Below are 19,975 nucleotides of genomic sequence, written 5' to 3'. Positions count from 1 at the left end.
GCGGCAAGTTTTCAAACATCTTCAGCATGCGCTCCTCCATCATAGATTACCAATCGCTTCTTCTCCCTTAAAGCCGTGGCACCGACTGTTGCGTTGATTCCTGGATGTTTAAGTTGGCAGTGTAAGACATTAATCTCTTTTGCACATGTAGAATTGGCCTGCAAAAAGAACCTCAGCTAAATGCCAGAAATATAAATTTGATACACGTAGACAAACAAGGGCTTATATAGCAGGACAAATTGCTATTTTTGGTTGAGTAACGCCAAAATCCCTTAATTAAGGTGTTTATGAGGAGTCCCAGTGAGCGAGTGTTTCAACATGACTGTGTGAACAAAGCCAGCGGAGCAGTGCCTCCATGCCAGGGGAGTGAGCCTGACCGCAGCCAAGTCACTGCTGCTTTACACAATAGTAAAGCTCTCTGTCTGTGGATGCCCGTCTCGCTTGGCTCATTCCATCACTGTCTTACACAATGTCGCATCCTGCCCTGGGATTTATAAAGGCCTATAACACAAAAAGCAGCCTGAGCGTATACTCACAGGGGCAGGGTTAATTTCAGACACTTTGGACGTGAGTGTTCTTTTAAACTCGGAGCAAACAAAAGGAGCCAAAGTCAGTAGTTTTGTGCTGAAACTCTTGTTTCACCGCAGGCTGTTGACTAATTGGAAAAAGTTCGACCACCTCCCTGCTCCCAGGGTCACTGGGCTGGTCACACACACACACACACACACACACATACGCACACACACACACACACACACACACACACACACACACACACACACACACACACACACTACATACAACATGTCCTTATCCTCATCTCTCCCCAGTTGATGAACAAACATTTACACAACAACGCATTTACATACGTTCTGCATGTTTATCATCTAAGGGAGTGACACGACGCCAGAAGGTTCTTAAAATACCTTCTTTTCCCACTGTCCTCTCTATTTCTCAGGAGTGACACGATCATCAGATTCATTTTCCAGGAAATGTCACCTCCCCAGTGTGTGTCCATGGTGTGGCCTTCTGCTTCACAGTTACTTTTTATCTTGCCATCCTCAGCCTCATTTCTTTGATGAGAAACAACATGCATATTTAAGACGTTTTTCACTTTTGGATGTATAATCAGCACCGCATCAATGATTTCATCATGCTCACAATCGCACTTTCACTTTAGGATTATTCATGACACACAGTTTTGTTTGTTTCAAATGTCCATCAGAAGGTGTTCCCCAGGGTTTAATACATGGTCCCCTTGTTTTTTTATAATAATATGTTTTCTGCTCGGCCAAATTAAACAACAATACATTGTAACATTCATGGCAACACAAAATTACATACAACCGTATATACATAATGTTTGTGCCTAATAATCCCAACTGTTTAAATTGTTTAACCTTGTTTTATTTAAATTTCTTTTCGGACAATTCTATCCAGTTGTATTATGTTTTTGATTCATTTTCTTACCTTTTTAATTAATTTCTTTTGATATTTAAAATAGTTTATATATATATATATATATATATATATATATATATATATATGATTTTAGATGACTTGTATTTATGAATAGAATTATATCATTGTTTTATTATTTAAAAGAAACAATCACACCTGCCTACTGTGAAAAACCATACTGTTTATTTAAGTGAAATGTAAATGAGCAGAGATATTATACAGGGCCAACAGTCTTGTAGGAGATAAGCAGACAGAGGTAAACTTTTAGTCAAGGGGGAATCAAAATCAAATTAAGACTTCCAAGACTGTGCCTGACATGTAGCTAAGAGAATTTATCTCTAAGCATTTGCATGTGTCCTGTTGGCTACCTGCCTGTGGCTTCAATAAAGGGCACGTTAACATGTGTATGTTAAAAAAACACAGTATGAAGTGGAATCATCTGTGTCACCAACATACTTCAGTGATCATGAGGGCTTTGTGTGCTCTTATACACATAAAGCGTGAACAACCTGATTCACAGTGTTGAGTATGTAAGGACTGAGAAGCTTTTTTCTTTTTTTACTTTGTCTGTTAATTTTGCCAGGAAGCCCAATAGGGGAGAGCTGCCTTTTTTTGTTCAATCTCCTCTTTTTCGCCTGTTTTTGATTAAGGTAGGCAGTTTTAAAATTGTAACAGTTTCTTTTGTGATAGTTTTATAACTGTGTTTGTACTAAGGATTCTGGCAGGTTAAAGGTCAAATGTTTTACGTGATGAGATCTGTTAGAAAGGCGCAGCACAGCAGCATATGCATTTGTTTGTACTAAGGATTCTGGCAATAAATATTTGAGACTTTGAACTTAGCGCCTCAAATTAGCGATTTATTGGTCAGATCTGATCTTGTATCTTTGATTAGGGGCAACTTTCTGTTTCACTCTCTGTTTGCTCGCTGGCAATAGAGATTTCATTTTAAGTTGAATATGAAAAAAACCTAAACAATGAAAGGCAAATAAATGTAAATGACATCCAGGCGTTGTAAGGTAAATTAATCTTGCTACAACACTTACTCTATAACTTATTATATCCAACAGATGACAGGTTCAGTTTGACAAAACAGAGAGAATATTTGAAGATTACTTAGGTTAAAGGTCAAATGTTTTATGTGATGAGATCTGTTAGAAAGGCGCAGCACAGCCGCATATGCATTTGTTTGTACTAAGGAATTCTGGCAATAAATATTTGAGACTTTGAACTTAGCGCCTCAAATTAGTGATTTATTGGTCGGATCTGAACTTGTACCTTTGATTAGGAGCAACTTTCTGTTTCATGATGATGGCTCGGAGGTCACCATGTCCTTTGCCAAGTCAGGCCTCTGATGAGAAATTTTGATAACTTTTGATCCCATAGGTCTTGGGAGGACACTTGAACCAGACATGCTGGATATATTGTACAGTAGATGTGAGCCACAGTACTTTTGACGCCTCAGCGTAGCTTCCAGAGGGGCCAATATTGTGTGTCAGTTGTGGTGCCTTAGCCACCGTTTACATTCAATAAAAAAAAAAGAATTCCTCTTATTTAGTCGAGCCGACCCGTTTCCATGGTTACTAGCCAGGGGTTTTCATTCTTCATTCACTTCCTCACCCGAAGCGCTCTTTTTGTAGACCTCTCTATATTTTTTTTGCTCCTACTGACATTACTACATTTGACTCAAGTTTCTCATCACGTGATTTTTTTTCTTCTCTTCTCTGGGAACATTTGTGCTCCTCCTGTTTCCTGCTCAGAGCCACCCCTGCATTTACACCGCCTCCACAATGCCTTGCTCTGTCAATGAAATCCAGACATACACACTGTACTCACGCTCGGGGTCTAAAGAAAACAACTCCAGGCTGTAGCTAGGCAACTCCAAATATGAGTCATCTCACTGCCGCACCCATCATCAACTGATTTTCCCTCCACACACACACACACACACACACACACACACACACACACACACACACACACACACACACACACACACACACAAAGCTCCAGATCCTCTTTATAAAGTGTGCTTCAGATCATTTAAATGCTGCGGATACGTGCTTCATCTGATTTTCTTCCGTACTCTTCTGACCTAGAGAGAAACGGGCCTCATAAGTCAGCCACTGTCTTGCCTCAGTTTTATAACATTACGGCCACAATGTGATGACAGATCACGGGCTGGCTGGCAGCGCTGCTTGGCAGATTCACTTACTGTCTGTTGCTGGAGTTGGCAGCAAACTAACAGTAATCTTGTTTCCTGGCTGGTTGCTGGTTAAGTACAGTAGTTCATGGATAATATCACTTAAACAGTCTATTTTCATTATAAGGATGCAGCATTTACACTTGATAAATTAAGGGTTTGCGTCTAGGCCAGATGGCAGTCATTTAGGAAGAGCTCTGGCAATAGAGATTTCATGTCAGTTAAGTATGAAAAAAACAACAACAATGAAAGGCAAATGAATGTAAATGATATCCAGGCGTTGGGAGGTAAATTAATCTTGCCACAACACTTACTCTATGACTTATTTATATCCAACAGATGACAGGTTCCGTTTGACAAAACAGAGAGGATAATTAAAGATTACTTAGGTTAAAGGTCAAATCTTTTATGTTAGAGATCTGTTAGAAAGGCACAGCCATTTGACTAAATTTAGTATAATCAGATGAAAAAAACGGAATAAAGTAATTATTGGAGGTGTGTTCTGACGTCCACCCATTTTGTCTCAGTTTAGAAATAGATAGATAGTGAATGAAGGGAATTCATCTGTGTTCATTAAATTCTAAGTCTCTCCAACTGCTGACCTCGTGCAATGCAGCGTCGCCCTCTAGTGGACAGTAAAGTACTTGAGTTAAACACTTATAAAACTAAAACAACAATACACCTTACAATAAATGTAAAAATAATCATGGCCTATTTCATGAGAGGCACACAGTCCCTTCTTTCCTGCATAATTTGGTAGAAGATGATATGATGATAAGATAAGATAAACTTCATCCAAAAGGAAGGAAATTTCTCATGCGCTTAAAGTGCAGCTTACACATAAACAACATACACAGGGACAGGACCAATAGTACAATGATAAACACAATAGCAAAAAGGAATTGACATTGTTCATTGGGTATGGTGGTAGCATATTGCACAAAGTTGGATATTGCACATAATGTTACATCGCTTATCGTCATTACAATCAGTACTCTGCATGGACCTAATGATTTAATTAATTTAATTAATGGTTAGAGACCCCAGGCCCTCATTAACAGATGAAACATGACAGATGAAAAAAAAAAACTTTAACATTGTTTCTACTGTTTCTAGCTGTAGAATAATTTTACGCCATTGGAAATTCTCCAATATGTCCACTTTTGCAGAGTGGATTGAAATGGCTTTATACGAACGGATGACATATAGACTGCACAAGAGACCCAACAGTTCCCACAATGAGCAGCATTCCACGACCGTAGAGGGGGAAAAAAACTCCCTTTTACCAGGAAAACAATTCTAGCAGAAGCGGACTCAGGTGTGAGCAGAACATTTGCCTCGACCGGTTGGGGTGAGAGGAGAGAAATGGGGGAGACAGCAGGAACAGTTGTGTAACCGTTGTATTTAAGCTCTGTCAGACGGGTTCTTATATTGACAATGATAATGAAACTCACACTTATAGATGTAACGGCGTTGTTATAATAATAACGATAATGATAATAATAATAATAATAATAATGAAAACTATGATGATGATAGTATGTATATATATATATATATATATATATATATATATATATATATAATTTATTAAACTATAATGATAGTATGGAACCTGCTTCTGTCACATTTAGAGAAACATTGAATGTACGGCTGATCGTTGGCCATATTTGTATGGCTTATCTTGTATTATAATTCGTCATAAGGAACTTCTGGTCTCACTGGTGTCTGTAGCTGGGGGTTTTTTTCTTCTCCAGTGTGTGTATTGTTTTGTCTTTTTGTGAATTGCTTTCATATCCTGTATTGTTTGTCGGTGTTGTCGATATTGATCATGATGCTTGATTTATATATATATACATGTGATACAAAGGGTCTCTGGTCAAACAAACAACAAATGAATCAACAACAGACGAAGTAACAGTTTGTAAGGGGAGACATTCATACATGTATGTGTCCGTCAAAAGTATCCACGAAACTTTCAAAGTGCTTCAGTTGTCATGACAACCTCCCGTTCGGTGGGCACGTGCCAACGCGGTGGCTAATTAGCGCCCAGGTGTGCAGCAAGGAAACGAAGTACAAGAACGCCGCTGCTGTTCGGCCAGTCCCGGTGTTTAGGTGCAAAGACAAACTCGTGTCGGCGATGCATTTAACACAAAACGGATTCTGCTTCGGTGTCCTTCTCATTCACGTCGTGACGACCTTAACTTTACCGTCGGCGGCCCGGTGTGAGCCCGCCGACCCTGTGCCCGCTCGACTCGCAAACAGAGACGGGACACGGGCTTCGGCGAGGCCCGAGCAACGACTCGGCCCCAGGACGGCGTCCTCTCGCGGGGACGACCTCCTCAAGAGCCGCCTCGGAGCGAGGCGAGGCGACGGGCAGCGGGCGTATTCCTCGTCCGTCCCCTCGGAGGAGGACTGTGTCGGAGGACACGTGCAGCTTGCGACCAAGGGCAAGTTTTACGTCGTCGGCCAGCTCCAGCCGAACGTGCCCGGTGCGGGCTACCAGTCCGACTCGGCCTCGTCAGGTGAGCAGCCTCGTGTGGTCGCGCCCCGGGAGGTCCCGTTGGTCCCAGTGCTCCCAGATGTGTGTGGTCGCATATCTAATGTACATTCAGAGGAGGGAGTTAGGGTACTAGACCACCACATGGTGCTGATGGTGCTGACCAAATTTATGAGGAAGAACAAAAATCTAACACATTTCACGTGGGTTGTGAGACATACAATAGCAGTAATAAGGTTTGCTATTGATTTTTTTTTGCCCCAAAATAACGCTCAGTTTACAGTCGACCCGGGATCTATGAATATGCAAACATTTTTTTGATTTGATTGAAAAGTGCAACTAGAATCCAAGTCATCCCACTCCACTCCAATACAAACGTTGCAGTCAATGAGACCCAACTGCTGTTCCACCAATACACATTGACTAACTGATGAAGTATACTGTATGTGTGGTCTGATGCCAGGGGTGGTTTGTTTTTGTTCAGCAGTCCAAGCGAAGGTCAGAGGTCAGTGGCTCAGCGGCTCGGAGGAGAGCTGGCAGAAGCTGCAGCCTGTGGTGGAGTGCGGCGACGACGCCATGAGCCTCGTCGTCCGGAGGAGACGAGCTGGACATCTGCTGCTGGCTCGAGGTCAGGCTGCAGCTTCTCCTTTTACAAATACTCCAGCGACTTAGGTTGAATTGAAACTGGGGTTCGGAGCTGTATCCCTTTTTTTCCCCTGCTCGTAAGAAAGAAGTCCATTTTTTGTTTCGGTGTCGACTTGTGTTTCAGTGAATGAGTCATCCGTGCCTCTGTCCCAGCTGCCACCTCTGTGTGGTTACTCTGTCCAGACCACATGGAGAGACCTCAGTCTGATGGCTCAATATGATGCCTGCCATGTCACACAGGAGGTATGGGATCCATGCAGTGTAAACAGATTCAATGTTCACATTAGATTAGCGCCGCTGACCTTTTTTCCATATGGCTTCGCTCAGGGTCTCAATAAATGGAGTATTTATGTTGTGTTGAGACATAAAATTATTCCTGTTGTTTTTATATTGATTGGAAAATCTGGTAAACTAGCGTAATCCATTTGGTATTCACTCCTCATTTCTTAACACTCACAACTCACAAGTTCATCTGCACCAAACACTGTCTTTTGTATTCATTTTTTCAAAAAAATAACATGAATCATACATTTTTACAGAAAGGACTCTGTACATCCTTGCTCTTAAAATGGCCGTTTTCAGAGATGGTTGACTCATGTTTTAATCTAATGACAAAAGCTTGTTCATTATAATCATTCACCTGTCTTCTCTAATGGATGTAAAATGTTTTCAGCCAAGGGTAGTACAGGTATTTAAAGATGCTGTTAAAACGTTAATGTGTTCAGGATGAGAGCTACGTGCTGCCTCTGCTGTGGAGGGGGACTCCAGTCAAGATGTCCTGTCCAGTCCCTCAGGCACAGCCTCGTGCCATGGACCTGCCCTCCATGTGCTGCTCCCTTTATGGTATGGCAGTCAAAGTCCAGGGCCTGTCTCCTGCAGAGGAGTTGAGGATAAATGGTAAATACCAAAAATTCTTTAAACATTTATTATTTATTGTCTCTCTCCTGGTTTTGAAATAATATTACAGATGTTTTCCTTTTTCATTTAAGTGAGAGGAGAGTGGACCCCTCTGGTGTTGATAGCCGAGCAGTGTGGCTACACCTTGGACATGCAAGGTGCAGAGATTGTAATTACTGCTCCATATCTAACATGTGGCATGTCAGTAAAGGTGAGGTGAATTTTTTTCAAAAGATGTCCTCTCGTTTGGTGTTTTGATAATGGTGGTAGAGAGCAGTCCCAAATCTCTCATTATGATATCCCTTTGGTTTGAGATCTAGTGATTTCAAGAAAATTTCTGATCTATTTCTTTTTTTTTCCAGGATGAAAAATACATACTTTATCTTCAAATAGGAGAAAAAACATTCACACTGTCCTGTCCTGTCTCCCCCACTGAAGAACTGCCTCTTGTCAACAGGCCTCATCATCTCAGCTGGGGGCCAGCGGGGCCTATACCAGAAACCCTGGAGCCTTTCCCATGGGCCACACCTTTTTACCTGGCCCCACCTTACTATCCCCACCCCACATATCATCACACATATCAAAGACCTGATGTTCATGATGCACATAACCCTATTGCTCCCTCATCTTTGACTCCTGACCTTACATTTGGTCCACAGCCTGTTGATTCCCAGCCAGTCTATCCAGAATACTACTCCAACCAAATCTCTGTCGAAAAGTCCAATAATCAATACGACGTACGCAATTCTCTGTCATCTACAGATGAAGTGGAACATCTGATGTTTCCAGATCCACAACAAAAACAGGGTCCTCCTGAGGAGCACAGTGCTGCACACTCTCCCTCCTCAGCTGCAGGTTCTTCAGTTCAAGTTGAAGCACCTTCTCCCCATCCTCCTAGCCATGCCTTCAATCCATACTACCACTACTACCATCACCCAAAAATCCCCCTCCCTGGGCCACCTCAAGACCCTGATCCACGCCCTGAGGAGAAACAGTCTTCAACTAATTCTCATACCTATGATTTTTCAGCGTTGCCCCCCGATATCCAGCAGTCCGATGCCAACTCTGACCGGTTCCCTCAGCCTGCGCCTGAGGCTGACTCTCCCCCTCACATCCCTCCAACAAGTCCTGAAGTTGCTGCCAACCCCCCTGCACCTTATGCACAGCCGTATCCATACCACTACTTCTATTACTTTCCACATATGGCGAGGGGTGAGGCAAAAAGGTTAACTCCTCTGCATCACGACATGGCGGCAAAAATTAATTTACCTGATCATGCATCAGTGCTTCCAGTCCATGAAGAATACAATGTGAATTCTAACATGGATCAGCCAAACGTAGATGAAATGATAAACACTGAAAAATACAAATACAATCCACTTTTGACTGAAGAGGATGATAAAAAACCACAGCTGAATGACAAAGAGAGACGCTCCACACCTGTGATTCCTGCAGTTCAACCTCCCCTCCCACCTGGTTACCCTCCAGAACCAGACCCAGTTGAGGTTCCTCCATCCAACCATAATCCCCCTCCTTACCCATACTTCTACCACCCTTACTATCACTACTATCAGATGTATTATGGACCTGAAAGTTTACAGAGCACTGACGAACATTTTACTTCATCCAAAGAAGCTTCAGACCCTCTGCTCCAAGCGTCTTCCTCTCCGGTGCCGCATCCATCCCATCACAAACATCAAACCACTACGTCACCCACAGAATCAACTTATGATGGTAAACATGGCCCCCTACATCCTTACTACTACTATTACCACCTCCTCTACCAGCCCGAGGTGTCCAAAGACGACCAGGAACTAAATCCTGAACGCAGCGTGGACTCTGAAAAACCATCCTCAGAGTCTCAACTTCCCTCTGACTCTGACCACCACAGGATGGGTTTACTTGCTCATGATGCTGAAGCAGGAGATCCCAGCATCCCTCAGCCCGCGCACAATCCCTCCCATAGTTTGTATTCCCATTATGTGGCTCTACATCATCCACATGATGTTTCAAGGCATCCTGGTGGAGAGGACGCAGAAGACAGGACGGATAATGAAATGAGAGGTAAAGTCTTGTTCAGCTGTGCGCATATTTCTGTGGATATGTATTTTCTGTGGATCTATGTCTTCTGTGTAAAGACAGTCGGCTAGTGATCGTGTCTTGACCACAGATTACCACAAGGGGGCAGACATTTGTTAAATCATGACAGGCCAGTGGTCTGTCATTTGGCTCTAGCTTTAACCAGACACCTGTATGGCAAACATTCTGACTCAACATTTTATTTATCCTCTCTCATGCTGCTGAATAGAACCAAGTATAACTAGCTCTTGTCTCTTTGTTTACTCTGTGTGCTCAGATCGCCTCAAGGCCAGCACAGCCTCTGCCCCACCCTGTAGCCTTGGCCCTGTCTAGTTTCAACTGCAGTCATTCTCTGGTCTGCTGTTCATACCCCGTGAAGGGCGAGTCTCTCAAAAAACTAATCTTGTCACCACTTGTCCAACATAGATTAATTCACGTTTGAGAAAATAACAAAAATTGGATGACTGTGGACTTTCAGGCAAGAAGCTCTACACCCAAGCTACTGAATTGAAGACGTGAAATAGTGTAAACTCTGGTCAAAATCAAAACCGCGCAGCTGGGGAATTATTTTTGTGTGTGTGAGCCAACAGACTGTACAATGGGACAGCATTTTGTCCTGGTGGTGCCTGACTCTGCGTTGGACCCCTCCAAGGCCCCTCATCCCCCTGAGGATGGTAAGGTCTCCTGCATTTTACGGAGGCTGACCTCTGACCCTGACATCTACATTATGCCCCTGGATGGCTGTGGAGTAAACCAACACGTAAGGCACATTAGTGTGTATACAACAGCCCTGTTCACACTTGGCATTAGAATGCATCTCCACATACTACTTCTGAGTGATCACTTGTGATTGGCTCTCACTTCCCCGCTCATGTGTATGTAAATGCACCCGTAGGTCTTCATTGCTGCTGTTAGTGTGAGAGAGATAGAGAGAGGCAAATAGGACTGAGTGAATCAATGTACTGCACACAGCTCTACAATGGAATAAGACTACTAATTTAATGGTAGAAAAAAAAGTTAATATTGTGGCAGGCCACCACATATACATCGGTGTGAAACACTTGGAAGTGTAAAAATAAACTGTTGGTTCATTATGAAACTAGCAGGTTGGAGGACGTCAGCTGAGTGGGTGGTCTCTGTGTGGCTCAGGAGTCCTTTGTGTTGACACAGCTAAAAGAATGTGGCCACATGCGTCCTGGACCACCTCCCAACGTGACCAGATGTCAAATGCGTCCTCGATGCGTCTTGGGTTTGTCCACACCTGTACTGTCGCTGAGCGCCAGGTCTGAACAGGGCCATAGAGTGATGCTGTTCACAAACCTTTGGCTTTGACTGATCTCACTTCTCCTCGCTCTCAGTTAACTGGAGACGCATTGAAAAGAGTTTTGATAGGTGAAATGACGCAATGAAAAACATTTTTCATAATATGATTTTCTTGTTAGGTGTTTCATCATCTGTTGGAAGGCCAGGGCATTCATTCTCTTCAACAAGACCACAATTCAGTGCATGATGGCTCTCCTGTCAGGTATGTTATTTCTGTTTGCAGGAAATGTTTTTTGGATACACCATAAACATTATTAAACTATTCTCTGCATCCTCTGTATTGTTTAATTTGTCTCTATGGCCTCGCTGCCATATGTATCTCTCTATTCTGTGTTGATCCATGGGTTAATGGTGGAATGTAGTTCCTCCCCAGGATCTCCAGGTGAAGGGAGCCTCCGTGTGATGGATCAACCTCCTCCACCCCCCGTTCAGACGACACCAGCCACTGTCACAGTGCAGCTGAGAATTGCAAAAGGTGAGTAGTTTTCCTTTACGTTTTTTCATTGGGACGCATTTGGCGTTAACGTAAAAAGTTCCCCCGCCACATTGGAGGACCGGCTCCTCATCTGACCCGCAACAGTTTCATAATGAACTGAACATAGTTTTATACATTCCACAATATTACAATCGACTGCCACATAGAGATTTCCCAATTTTTTTTAATGCTGTTTCATTGGGGCACTGTGTAGGGTGCATTGATTCACTCATAGTCCCTACACACACACACACACACACACACACACACACACACACACACACACACACACACACACACACACACACACACACACACACACACACACACACACACACACACACACACACACACACACACACACACACACACACACACACACACACACACACACACACGTAGTCGTAGTCAGACTAAAAGCAACACCGCATTTGGTCTTTGAAACACAAATGATGTACTTGTTTATGTGCATATAGAGTGGGGATCACAAGTGGTCACTTAGGACACGTGGAGACTTGGTTACTGCCAGCCAGGTATGATCAGGGCCAAACGCATTTCACCTCTGTTATGTAAAGCTTTTTCAGTCATAACTGACTGGCCAGGCAGTCTTAGGCATTCAGCCCACTGTGGGGTCCTGTCCATCATGTGAGTCACTGGGGTCCAGTTGTGGAGTAAGTGGATGTTATGCTGCCTGGGGGGAGATTTCAACTGCATTTTGTATGGTAGGTAAGTGGTATCATAGACAACCTCCTCTGTTTAGTGATGGTCGTTCCAGTTTGATGGCATCAGCTTCTTTCACTCCTGATTCAAACCGTTGTCTTCTCACCAGAATATGTAAATGACTCTCCTCTGATGAGTGTCCCATGTCCTTCAGTTTTGGGTGGACTGCTCAGTACTGACCTCAGCGTTATTGTGCTTCTTTTTCTCAACCCCATTAAATTGCAAATTGAACCTACAGATTAATTCAGTAATTCACAGTAAATAAACCTAATTTTCCTTCTTCTCCCCGCAGACGAGTCCTTTACCAGCTTCCACCCTGAGGCTCCCCTGCCTCTCGGTCTCATACGAGGCCGACCACTTTATTTGGAGGTGAGCCTGCCGGACCCCCCCGAGGCAGACCTGGTGCTGCTGGTTCATTCCTGCATGGCTTACGCTCAAACTCCATATACCAGCTGGATGCTAATTTATGAGGGGTATGTTTATACAGAGATAATGGAAAAATGTATGTAATCAATCAGGGTTGACTGATTTTGAGTTGATAAATGATTATTGGACTGGTTATAATTCTGTCCAGATCTCCTGTCAATGATGCTTGAGCTCAAGAAGTTCAGTACAACCTGCTAGTTCATCCCTTTCATGTCATGTTGTGTCTCATAGTAAAAACTTTTTTTTTTAATCTAAAATTGCAAATACTTTAATGGAAAGGCTAGCACGTTTCAGTTTATTTTTGCCTTGTCTCAAATAGTTTAAAACCTGCTTCATGCTTTGTTTTGCTGACCAATAACAACTCAAGTGAACTTCACGCAAATGTAACAATGGCAAAGAGAAAGTGTCTCATCTTCTCTGATAAATGGTGCATGTTAGACAGCAAGTTATGAATGGAAAGGGCAACACGATCACCTAATATGTGATAGTGACCATTTGAAAAGACGACTATGGTGTCGTTTGATCTTTACATTAGGATGGTGAGGGTAATTTATCAGTTGATCCGTCCACCACTTTATTCTAAAGCTAGATATTTAATGCTGCTGGCCACATTTCCATACCATGTGGTAAATGCATGTTTAACTGGATGATTTTGAAATTTGTACTTTGCCCTACACTTTTGAATTGTGGGTTGTACGCAACCTTACAGTTTTAAATCTCAAGCAGAAAATGATATTTCCTCCTTCAGAGATGTTCAGTTGTAACGGTCCTTTCCCTACTGTGTTGTTTAGCTGCCCCAGCCGGTATGATTCACAGCTGCTTCCTTCCCCTGACCCCCACCATGTCCGGAGGATCATGATCTCCAACTTCCTGTCCCTGCCCTCACAAAGCCCCTCTTACAAGGCTAAAGGAGAATACTCTCTCCTGGACGATCCAGAGGTACAGTACTCCTGTTTTTGAAGTGAGGGAGAATGTGCTGCTTTTAAGGTTAGGGCCCCGATGGGTAACAAAAATACAAAAACAAAGACCATCCATATTGAAGGCTAACTGTCGATTTTAGATTTTAGTATGTTCACATAGTAAAACCATTATTCCATTTCTTTACTTCTTGGCTCCCCTCAGATCTACTTTATGTGCATGACTGTAGTGTGCTCGGCTGCAGACGGTGACTGCACTGTTGGCTGCATCAACAGTAAGTTTAACATGGCAGAAATGTACAAGAGGAACTGGGAACAGTAGGTCATCATGAGGCAAACAGGATTCTTTTATATTTTTTGAAAATATATGCATTATAATTGGAACCCATCTAGGTCAGAGATTTGAGGTCGAATCTCCCCACAAATAATATCAATTAATCTGTTTATCCTTCCTTTCAATGCATTCAATATATTTAGGCTACACAATTTTCTACCCCATTATCCAATAAGTCAATATATTTGTGTTTGCATTTAAGGAGAGTGTTAGTAACGGGGCACAGCTAAGAGTACAACCACAAATAATGCCAAAGAAGGTAAAATAGGATTTTTCTGGTTGCCCTCTCACTCGGGGCAGGGTGTCGGTCTTGAGGACTTGTAAATCACATTAACGTTTTTTTTTCCTCCTAGGTCCCAACGCTGGCACATGAGCAATGAAATAAAGACCCTTTTACAAAGCTGCACTCTTGTTTGGTTATATTTATGGCAACAAGTAAAACAATGATTGTAAAGAAGACAAAAACCTCAATGTCACATTGATTTCAAAAGTTGTGAACTCGGTACAAAATAATACAATGCAATAGTTACAACTATAGAGTAGACAGAATGAGAGAATATCTATACGGGACACTTAAGTGTGTATTTATTTGGTCACAGAGGCTTTCGACAATAAAAGGCACAAGGTGTTGTCCTCTGTATCAAAGCGTTGTTTACAGGAGAGCGGCTCTCGATGATTTCTCAGATTTGCCATTTGAAATGGCTTCAAGCATAACCTGGTTAAAGAGGAAAGCCTGCAGAACATTTCTGTCACTGAACAATCATCAAGAATAAAGAAAATTAAGTGGAATGCCGTTTCTACAAAACTATTTTGCAAATAATACTGTAGTACCAATGTAACAATACACCTAGTATTATTTACGTAATGACAAAAAAAAGAAGCTATGGTGTAGTAAAAAAAAGTGAAGAGAACTGTCCAGTCATTACACACTGACATACTTTATGGCTGGTGCAAAGATGATGGAGGGCAACACTTACAAATGTGAAGTCCTGTTTCAAGGCGACAACTTATTTTGACCGAAATATATCATTAAATGGATGTGTTGTTTTCCATCCTCGGATTACTTATCACACGCCCACAGTGATGTAGAGGCCTGTCGGGTTAGTACGCACATGCTGTCAAGCTGTCGGTCTCTATTTGGATGAATGATAGCTAATTATAAGCAACATCCATTTCACCAAGAGCTGCTGCAGGTTTTTTTAGTTTTTTTAAGCACACTGTAATTTTGATGGTTGCTCTAAACAAAGCTGGTATTTGTTTTGCAGTTTCACAACGGGTCAAATTATAAGCTCAATGTAATGTTTTAAGATATGAAAAACGCTGTTCAAGTTCCAAGTCTAATATGATCAGTAGTTGACACATGGGAGGAAAGTGTGTAAACATTGGTTTGCTGGCTGAGGCTGAATTCCAGCATTGGTCTCCGTTGAAGAGGCAGAAGAGGGTAAGGGTTGAAAACCGAATCCTCATCTTCAGTACACGGTGGAATAGTACGTCGTGATCTCCTGATTGACTCTCTTGATCTGTTTCAGGAGGGTAATGGCGCAGACTAGAGTGGTAATCTGTCATGTAGACACAGAAGTAGGAAGTAAAAAGCAGGGATGGGCCAAAGCTGTGCAGCGAGAAAAAACTGATTCCTCCTCCTTTTCACCTCCAGGATTAAACCAGCCATAGAATGAGTTAGTTGCACCCAGCACTTACAACAACAATCACATAAAGAAAAGCTTGTGGGTGACTGAAAAAGGCTAAAATGTTCAGCGAGGAATAAGTAAATGTGTAAAGTACAAATCCACTAATGGCATTTTTTTTATGTTTTTAGCTGCAGATATTTGCGACACTGTTTTGTAGAAAGCCATGCTTTCTCTGAGCTGTGAGTGGACGCTTAAACTGTGGATGAACTGTTTCTCCACACACGTGCACACTTAGACTACTTTACTAATACAATACCTGGTCACTATACCATGTGCACATGCTGTAAAACCCCTAAACTGTGGTGTAGATGAACTGGCCCTAAGGGTTCAGACAGATGACCTTAATGCATCCAACATTAATCGTTAATGTAAGCTGCTTTAAGTAAAAACTGTAAGTCTAAAATATTTGTGAAATCTTAATATCAATTTACAAGTTCTTAAACGCATGTGCACGGATATGCCTGATATACACGGATCAGCTTACATGATGCCCGTGTGTAATTTCCAATGGGAAAGACGTTTTTCACTCCCCGAGTAACCGAAGGTCATGCACAAATCATTGTACGCTTATTTTTCACTTGTAGATCATGTGATACACATTTGTGACCATTCTGCGACTAATTTCTCTCCATGAAGCGACTGAACTGATTTGTTCAGGAAAACGCATTTGTACATCCCTTGACATAAAGTATGAAAATAACACAAAAAGACGGGACAGACAGAAAATACCAATTTCCACCTAATGAAGATGTGGCTGGGGGAGGAGAGATGGGGTATAGATTTGTTTTTATGTATTGTAGTCTATCTAGTTATCAATGATTGTTGAAAATCTTAAGAAGCCCTTGTTCTTTGATTTAAAATGTGTCTACTGTCAAATGTATCTACTGCAGCTGTACGAGGAAAATCCAGTCGTAACCTCAATGCCAGAGCATTGTGGAGAGGGGAAAAAATGAAGATATCATGACCATGACGATGCAAACTGGCCTGAGCCCACTAGGCCTGACCCACAGGGACGTTGGCCATAGTGAGGGGGGTGAACATGACAGGGTCCTGGTTAGGGTAGGAGTAGGAGGTGGAGACAATCTCATGCTGAGATGGTTGAGGGTTAGACAGGCCAGGGGTGCAGTTAGTCAGGACAATGTACTGAGGTGATGAGACGGACAGATGAATCTTTCTACTGAGCGTAATGCTGCAAATCAAAACCAAGACCTTTTTCAAAACAATTTGAGAGAAGGAAAGGGGAAGAAGAATACATTTAAGGCAGGGGGGGAGTATTGATCAAGAGAGACAGAAGGATGCAGAGTGATCAGAACATGGTCATTAACTTGACTTCCTTTTTGACTTCCAACCACAGAAATGTGCAGCCTGCAACACCATTTGCTTACCAAAAGAGCTGCAGTTCCAATGAAGATGCCCATCACCAGTGATGCTTTGCTGTCAAAGATGGTTACTATCACCTCAGGGCAATTCTGTGAGAAGACAAAGAGACGAGAGAAACTGAGAGAACCCAGGACACTGTCGTTGACCCAGCGTCGACAGAATACAGCAGGCCCAGGTAACTCGAAAATGAAATCAGAAGCATGCACTGCATATACCCCAATCAGGCAATGCTAACTTTTCTTATATTGATACAAACAAAAATGTATGCATTACTTCACTATGACTGATGTTATGACTTTATTATGACCTTATTAAGGCGTCAATCTCATTATATGATCATTATTAAATTTGAATCGACATAAGCTTTAGTTTGTGTCTGAAGTCCAATAAGGATGCAGAGGTGCCTCATATGTGAACAACGCTAGATTACGTTTCCTGACTTCTTCATGACAACTTCATTCAAGTTTCGGGATTGTCCTTTAAGCCCTATCACTTTTGGAGCTATCTTGAAAAAAATATGTTTTCCAGACCATATTTTTGTTGACCTTGCCCGATCAGCTCCAAAAGTTAATCATCTGTAGAAACCCTCCCAAGAAGTGATCCCACCAAGACCGGTGAAAATCCATCCATGTGTGGATGAGTTAGTTTGTACACATACACACACACACACACAAGCCAGAACAACACCCTGCGCCGGCACGCAGGGTAATTAAAACCATCTAGTTCATCACACATACTATTATCAACTTCAGTAAAATGGCTCAATTTCTTGGCACCAGCTTACAGGCATGATGAGGTGCTCCCAAATTCCGTCTGGTTTGGGACAGGTCTGTTTAGCCAGTTCCATCAGTGGGACCCCTGTCACTCCACAGCAGTGTAGCTACAGTACAGGTAGAGGAGGCAGGAGATGAGGAAAGATCAAATGAATGAGCAACAAAACAACAGTTGGCATCTCGTGTTATATCGTCCATAGAAAGCCTCGAACTGTCAACAATGAAATGAGTAGATTTGAAATAAATAGTATAAAAAAGAAGCGTTACACACTGTAGAAGCTACAGTGTGTAATATTTAGAAGAATTTATTCACAGAAATTGAAAATATATTCCATAACCATGTGCTCATATACGTATAATCCCCTACAACACAGAACCAAGTTTTTTTCTTAAACTTTGAATGAGTTCAATATAGTTACATGAGGTGGACTCGACTTCCGTGTGAGTCGCCATGTTTGCTACAAAAATGGAATTAGCCGTGCGCCACCATAATGTGTCCCTGTCGGTTGCTCAGTTGAATTAAAAATTACCAAATTAACACACTGGGGCTTTAAATATTTTTTTTAAAAATAGGTTCAACTTTTAACTCGTTATGAACCGATATTTCAGCAATCAGTTTATAAGTTGCATTTTTTTTAGCTAATTGAGCCAGCTAGCTGAATATTTGCTAGCAGTCGTTTTGTTATGTAGCATAGGAGAGGCAGGCAGCACGGGATTTGCTGAAAAGTGAGAAGTCAGTGACCGTTGACAAGACCGCTGATATGAAAAGTGACAATATGAAATGGATTTTTGATAAGAAATGAAAGTATCAATGGGAAAATGTTTTACTATACGATAAAGGAAAATATAAAATACAGTGATAACATTAAGTGTATGACACATAACAATGTTTTAATATGATTATTAATATACATAATTATAAACATGAATGATGAAACAAATATCTCTAAAAAGTTAAAAAGGTTTAAGTTCATATTTGAAAAGCCCTGTGCACAAACACAATAAGACAACGACTTAGCAGAAAACCTGTGTTTTTGTTCAAACTGGAAAGAAGTAAATGGTGAGGTTGTCCTTACCATGTAGTGGATGAATGTGAGACTGACACCAATGGCTGGATCTCCTCCATTTTTTGCATACAGGAGATACATGCTAGTGTAGAACTGTGCAAAGTTGAGTCCAACCTAGATAACGTAAAATTTAAAACATGAAATCGTAGTTAGGAATATATGAGGAATCGGACAGATTTGATTTGATTGTTTGTCTTCCCGTCAGCTGCCTCCCAACTCCCTCGCCATTTCCCTCTCACCTCATATCTCCTGGAGTAGGCCAGCACTCCACAAACGATTTCCGCCGTAGCCAGAAGGGCCAGAAGGACAGAGAACTGACGGGGGAGGAAGAAGTCGATTAACTTTAATTACAACGTGTTAATGATGCAGATTATTTATCTGATAAACACAAGTAAACAAGCGGCATAACAGTTAAGAACAAGGATCCCAACAAGTTAAACAAATATATACTGTTTTCACCAGCAGGACAAAACTTTATAACCCCAACATTTATAAAATATGTCTTTGCTGCATTACTTTATGTTGTAATGTCGTAGTCTGTTTTTTTTCCAAAAGCACACAAACCCCCTCAGTCTTCTGCCTTTGTGCTATGCAACAGTTAAGGAATGTCTCGGATCTTTCCCACAGGGACACTAAGAGGGAGACTATAAGATAAAACTGGAAACATTTTAATAAAAAAAAAATAGAGGAAGAGGAAAAATATTCACAGAAATTTTAACAAATCTGTGTATGTTTAATTTTGCAACATATTTTGGTTTGACCATCAGTTATGCCCACATTGTTGGGGGTATCATTTTGCACACCACAATCAGTCTTTGTGCCTTGAAGAGCATCAATCTCGTCACCTGCAGAAGAGATGACGAATGAAAACAAGAGGTTCCGAATAAAGACAAAGGTCAAAAGTGCGGAATCCAGAGCAACGGGGAACTAAAAAAAAAAACCTCCTCACAATCCTCATTCCTCCCTCACATTCATTATTCCCCCACCTGTATGTTGTGGGAGTTTCCCAACACGACGCAGAGACAGTTTCGATTCTTTGTCGTCATAAATCTGTAGCAAACGTGTGTCCGCAGGTTACAGGACGGGAAAC

The 19,975-nt window shown here is 41.9% G+C and overlaps 2 protein-coding genes across 10 annotated transcripts in view; one reads left to right on the top strand and one right to left on the bottom strand.

Moving 5' to 3' along the window:
- The first annotated feature begins 5,482 nt into the window (after positions 1-5,482).
- On the top strand, positions 5,483-14,377 carry LOC118288291 (pollen-specific leucine-rich repeat extensin-like protein 1). 7 transcript variants are annotated; one of them, XM_035614226.2, is made up of 13 exons: positions 5,510-6,186; positions 6,646-6,789; positions 6,931-7,049; positions 7,532-7,703; positions 7,796-7,914; positions 8,066-9,767; positions 10,373-10,542; positions 11,225-11,307; positions 11,468-11,580; positions 12,593-12,773; positions 13,518-13,665; positions 13,849-13,918; positions 14,331-14,377. In XM_035614226.2, exons 1-13 carry the CDS (start codon positions 5,610-5,612, stop codon positions 14,348-14,350), a joined length of 3,618 nt encoding a protein of 1,205 aa, XP_035470119.2. In that variant the 5' UTR covers positions 5,510-5,609; the 3' UTR covers positions 14,351-14,377. The 7 variants fall into 7 exon arrangements, 5 of the variants coding, with proteins under 5 accessions (XP_035470120.2, XP_035470121.2, XP_035470118.2 ...); XR_004785833.2 differs by lacking the exon at positions 14,331-14,377 and having other exon boundaries at positions 5,487-6,186; positions 12,593-12,669; XM_035614225.2 differs by having other exon boundaries at positions 5,506-6,186; positions 6,649-6,789; positions 13,849-14,377.
- Positions 14,378-14,381: 4 nt separating this feature from the next.
- Positions 14,382-19,975, bottom strand: part of zgc:65811 (uncharacterized protein LOC393524 homolog) — a 7,500-nt gene continuing 1,906 nt past the window's right edge. The window contains exons 5-10 of one of the 3 annotated variants that reach the window (XM_035614234.2): positions 19,125-19,199; positions 18,895-18,999; positions 17,830-17,925; positions 17,051-17,134; positions 16,650-16,874; positions 14,382-15,536 (exon numbers count right to left, since the gene is read on the bottom strand). In XM_035614234.2, coding sequence (XP_035470127.1) covers positions 16,659-16,874; positions 17,051-17,134; positions 17,830-17,925; positions 18,895-18,999; positions 19,125-19,199 — 576 coding nt within the window. In that variant the 3' untranslated portion in view covers positions 14,382-15,536; positions 16,650-16,658. Of the gene's footprint in view, positions 16,875-17,050; positions 17,135-17,829; positions 17,926-18,894; positions 19,000-19,124; positions 19,200-19,975 lie in introns of all 3 variants that reach the window. The other 2 variants (XM_035614233.2, XM_035614235.2) reach the window with 2 other exon arrangements.

The sequence above is a fragment of the Scophthalmus maximus genome, chromosome 17, assembly GCF_022379125.1.
Source record: "Scophthalmus maximus strain ysfricsl-2021 chromosome 17, ASM2237912v1, whole genome shotgun sequence".
In the NCBI taxonomy this organism is placed as follows: domain Eukaryota; kingdom Metazoa; phylum Chordata; class Actinopteri; order Pleuronectiformes; family Scophthalmidae; genus Scophthalmus; species Scophthalmus maximus.
Note: the sequence above shows the minus strand (reverse complement) of the source record. Positions and strands in the feature narration are given on the sequence as shown.

Excerpts from the sequence above, each read along its gene's own strand:
- LOC118288291 (XM_035614224.2), top strand. The coding sequence starts at position 5,610 with ATGTGTCCGTCAAAAGTATCCACGAAACTTTCAAAGTGCTTCAGTTGT. Across the intron at positions 6,187-6,645 it reads GTCCGACTCGGCCTCGTCAG|CAGTCCAAGCGAAGGTCAGA; the intron begins GTGAGCAGCCTC and ends GTTTTTGTTCAG. Across the intron at positions 7,704-7,795 it reads AGAGGAGTTGAGGATAAATG|TGAGAGGAGAGTGGACCCCT; the intron begins GTAAATACCAAA and ends TTTTCATTTAAG.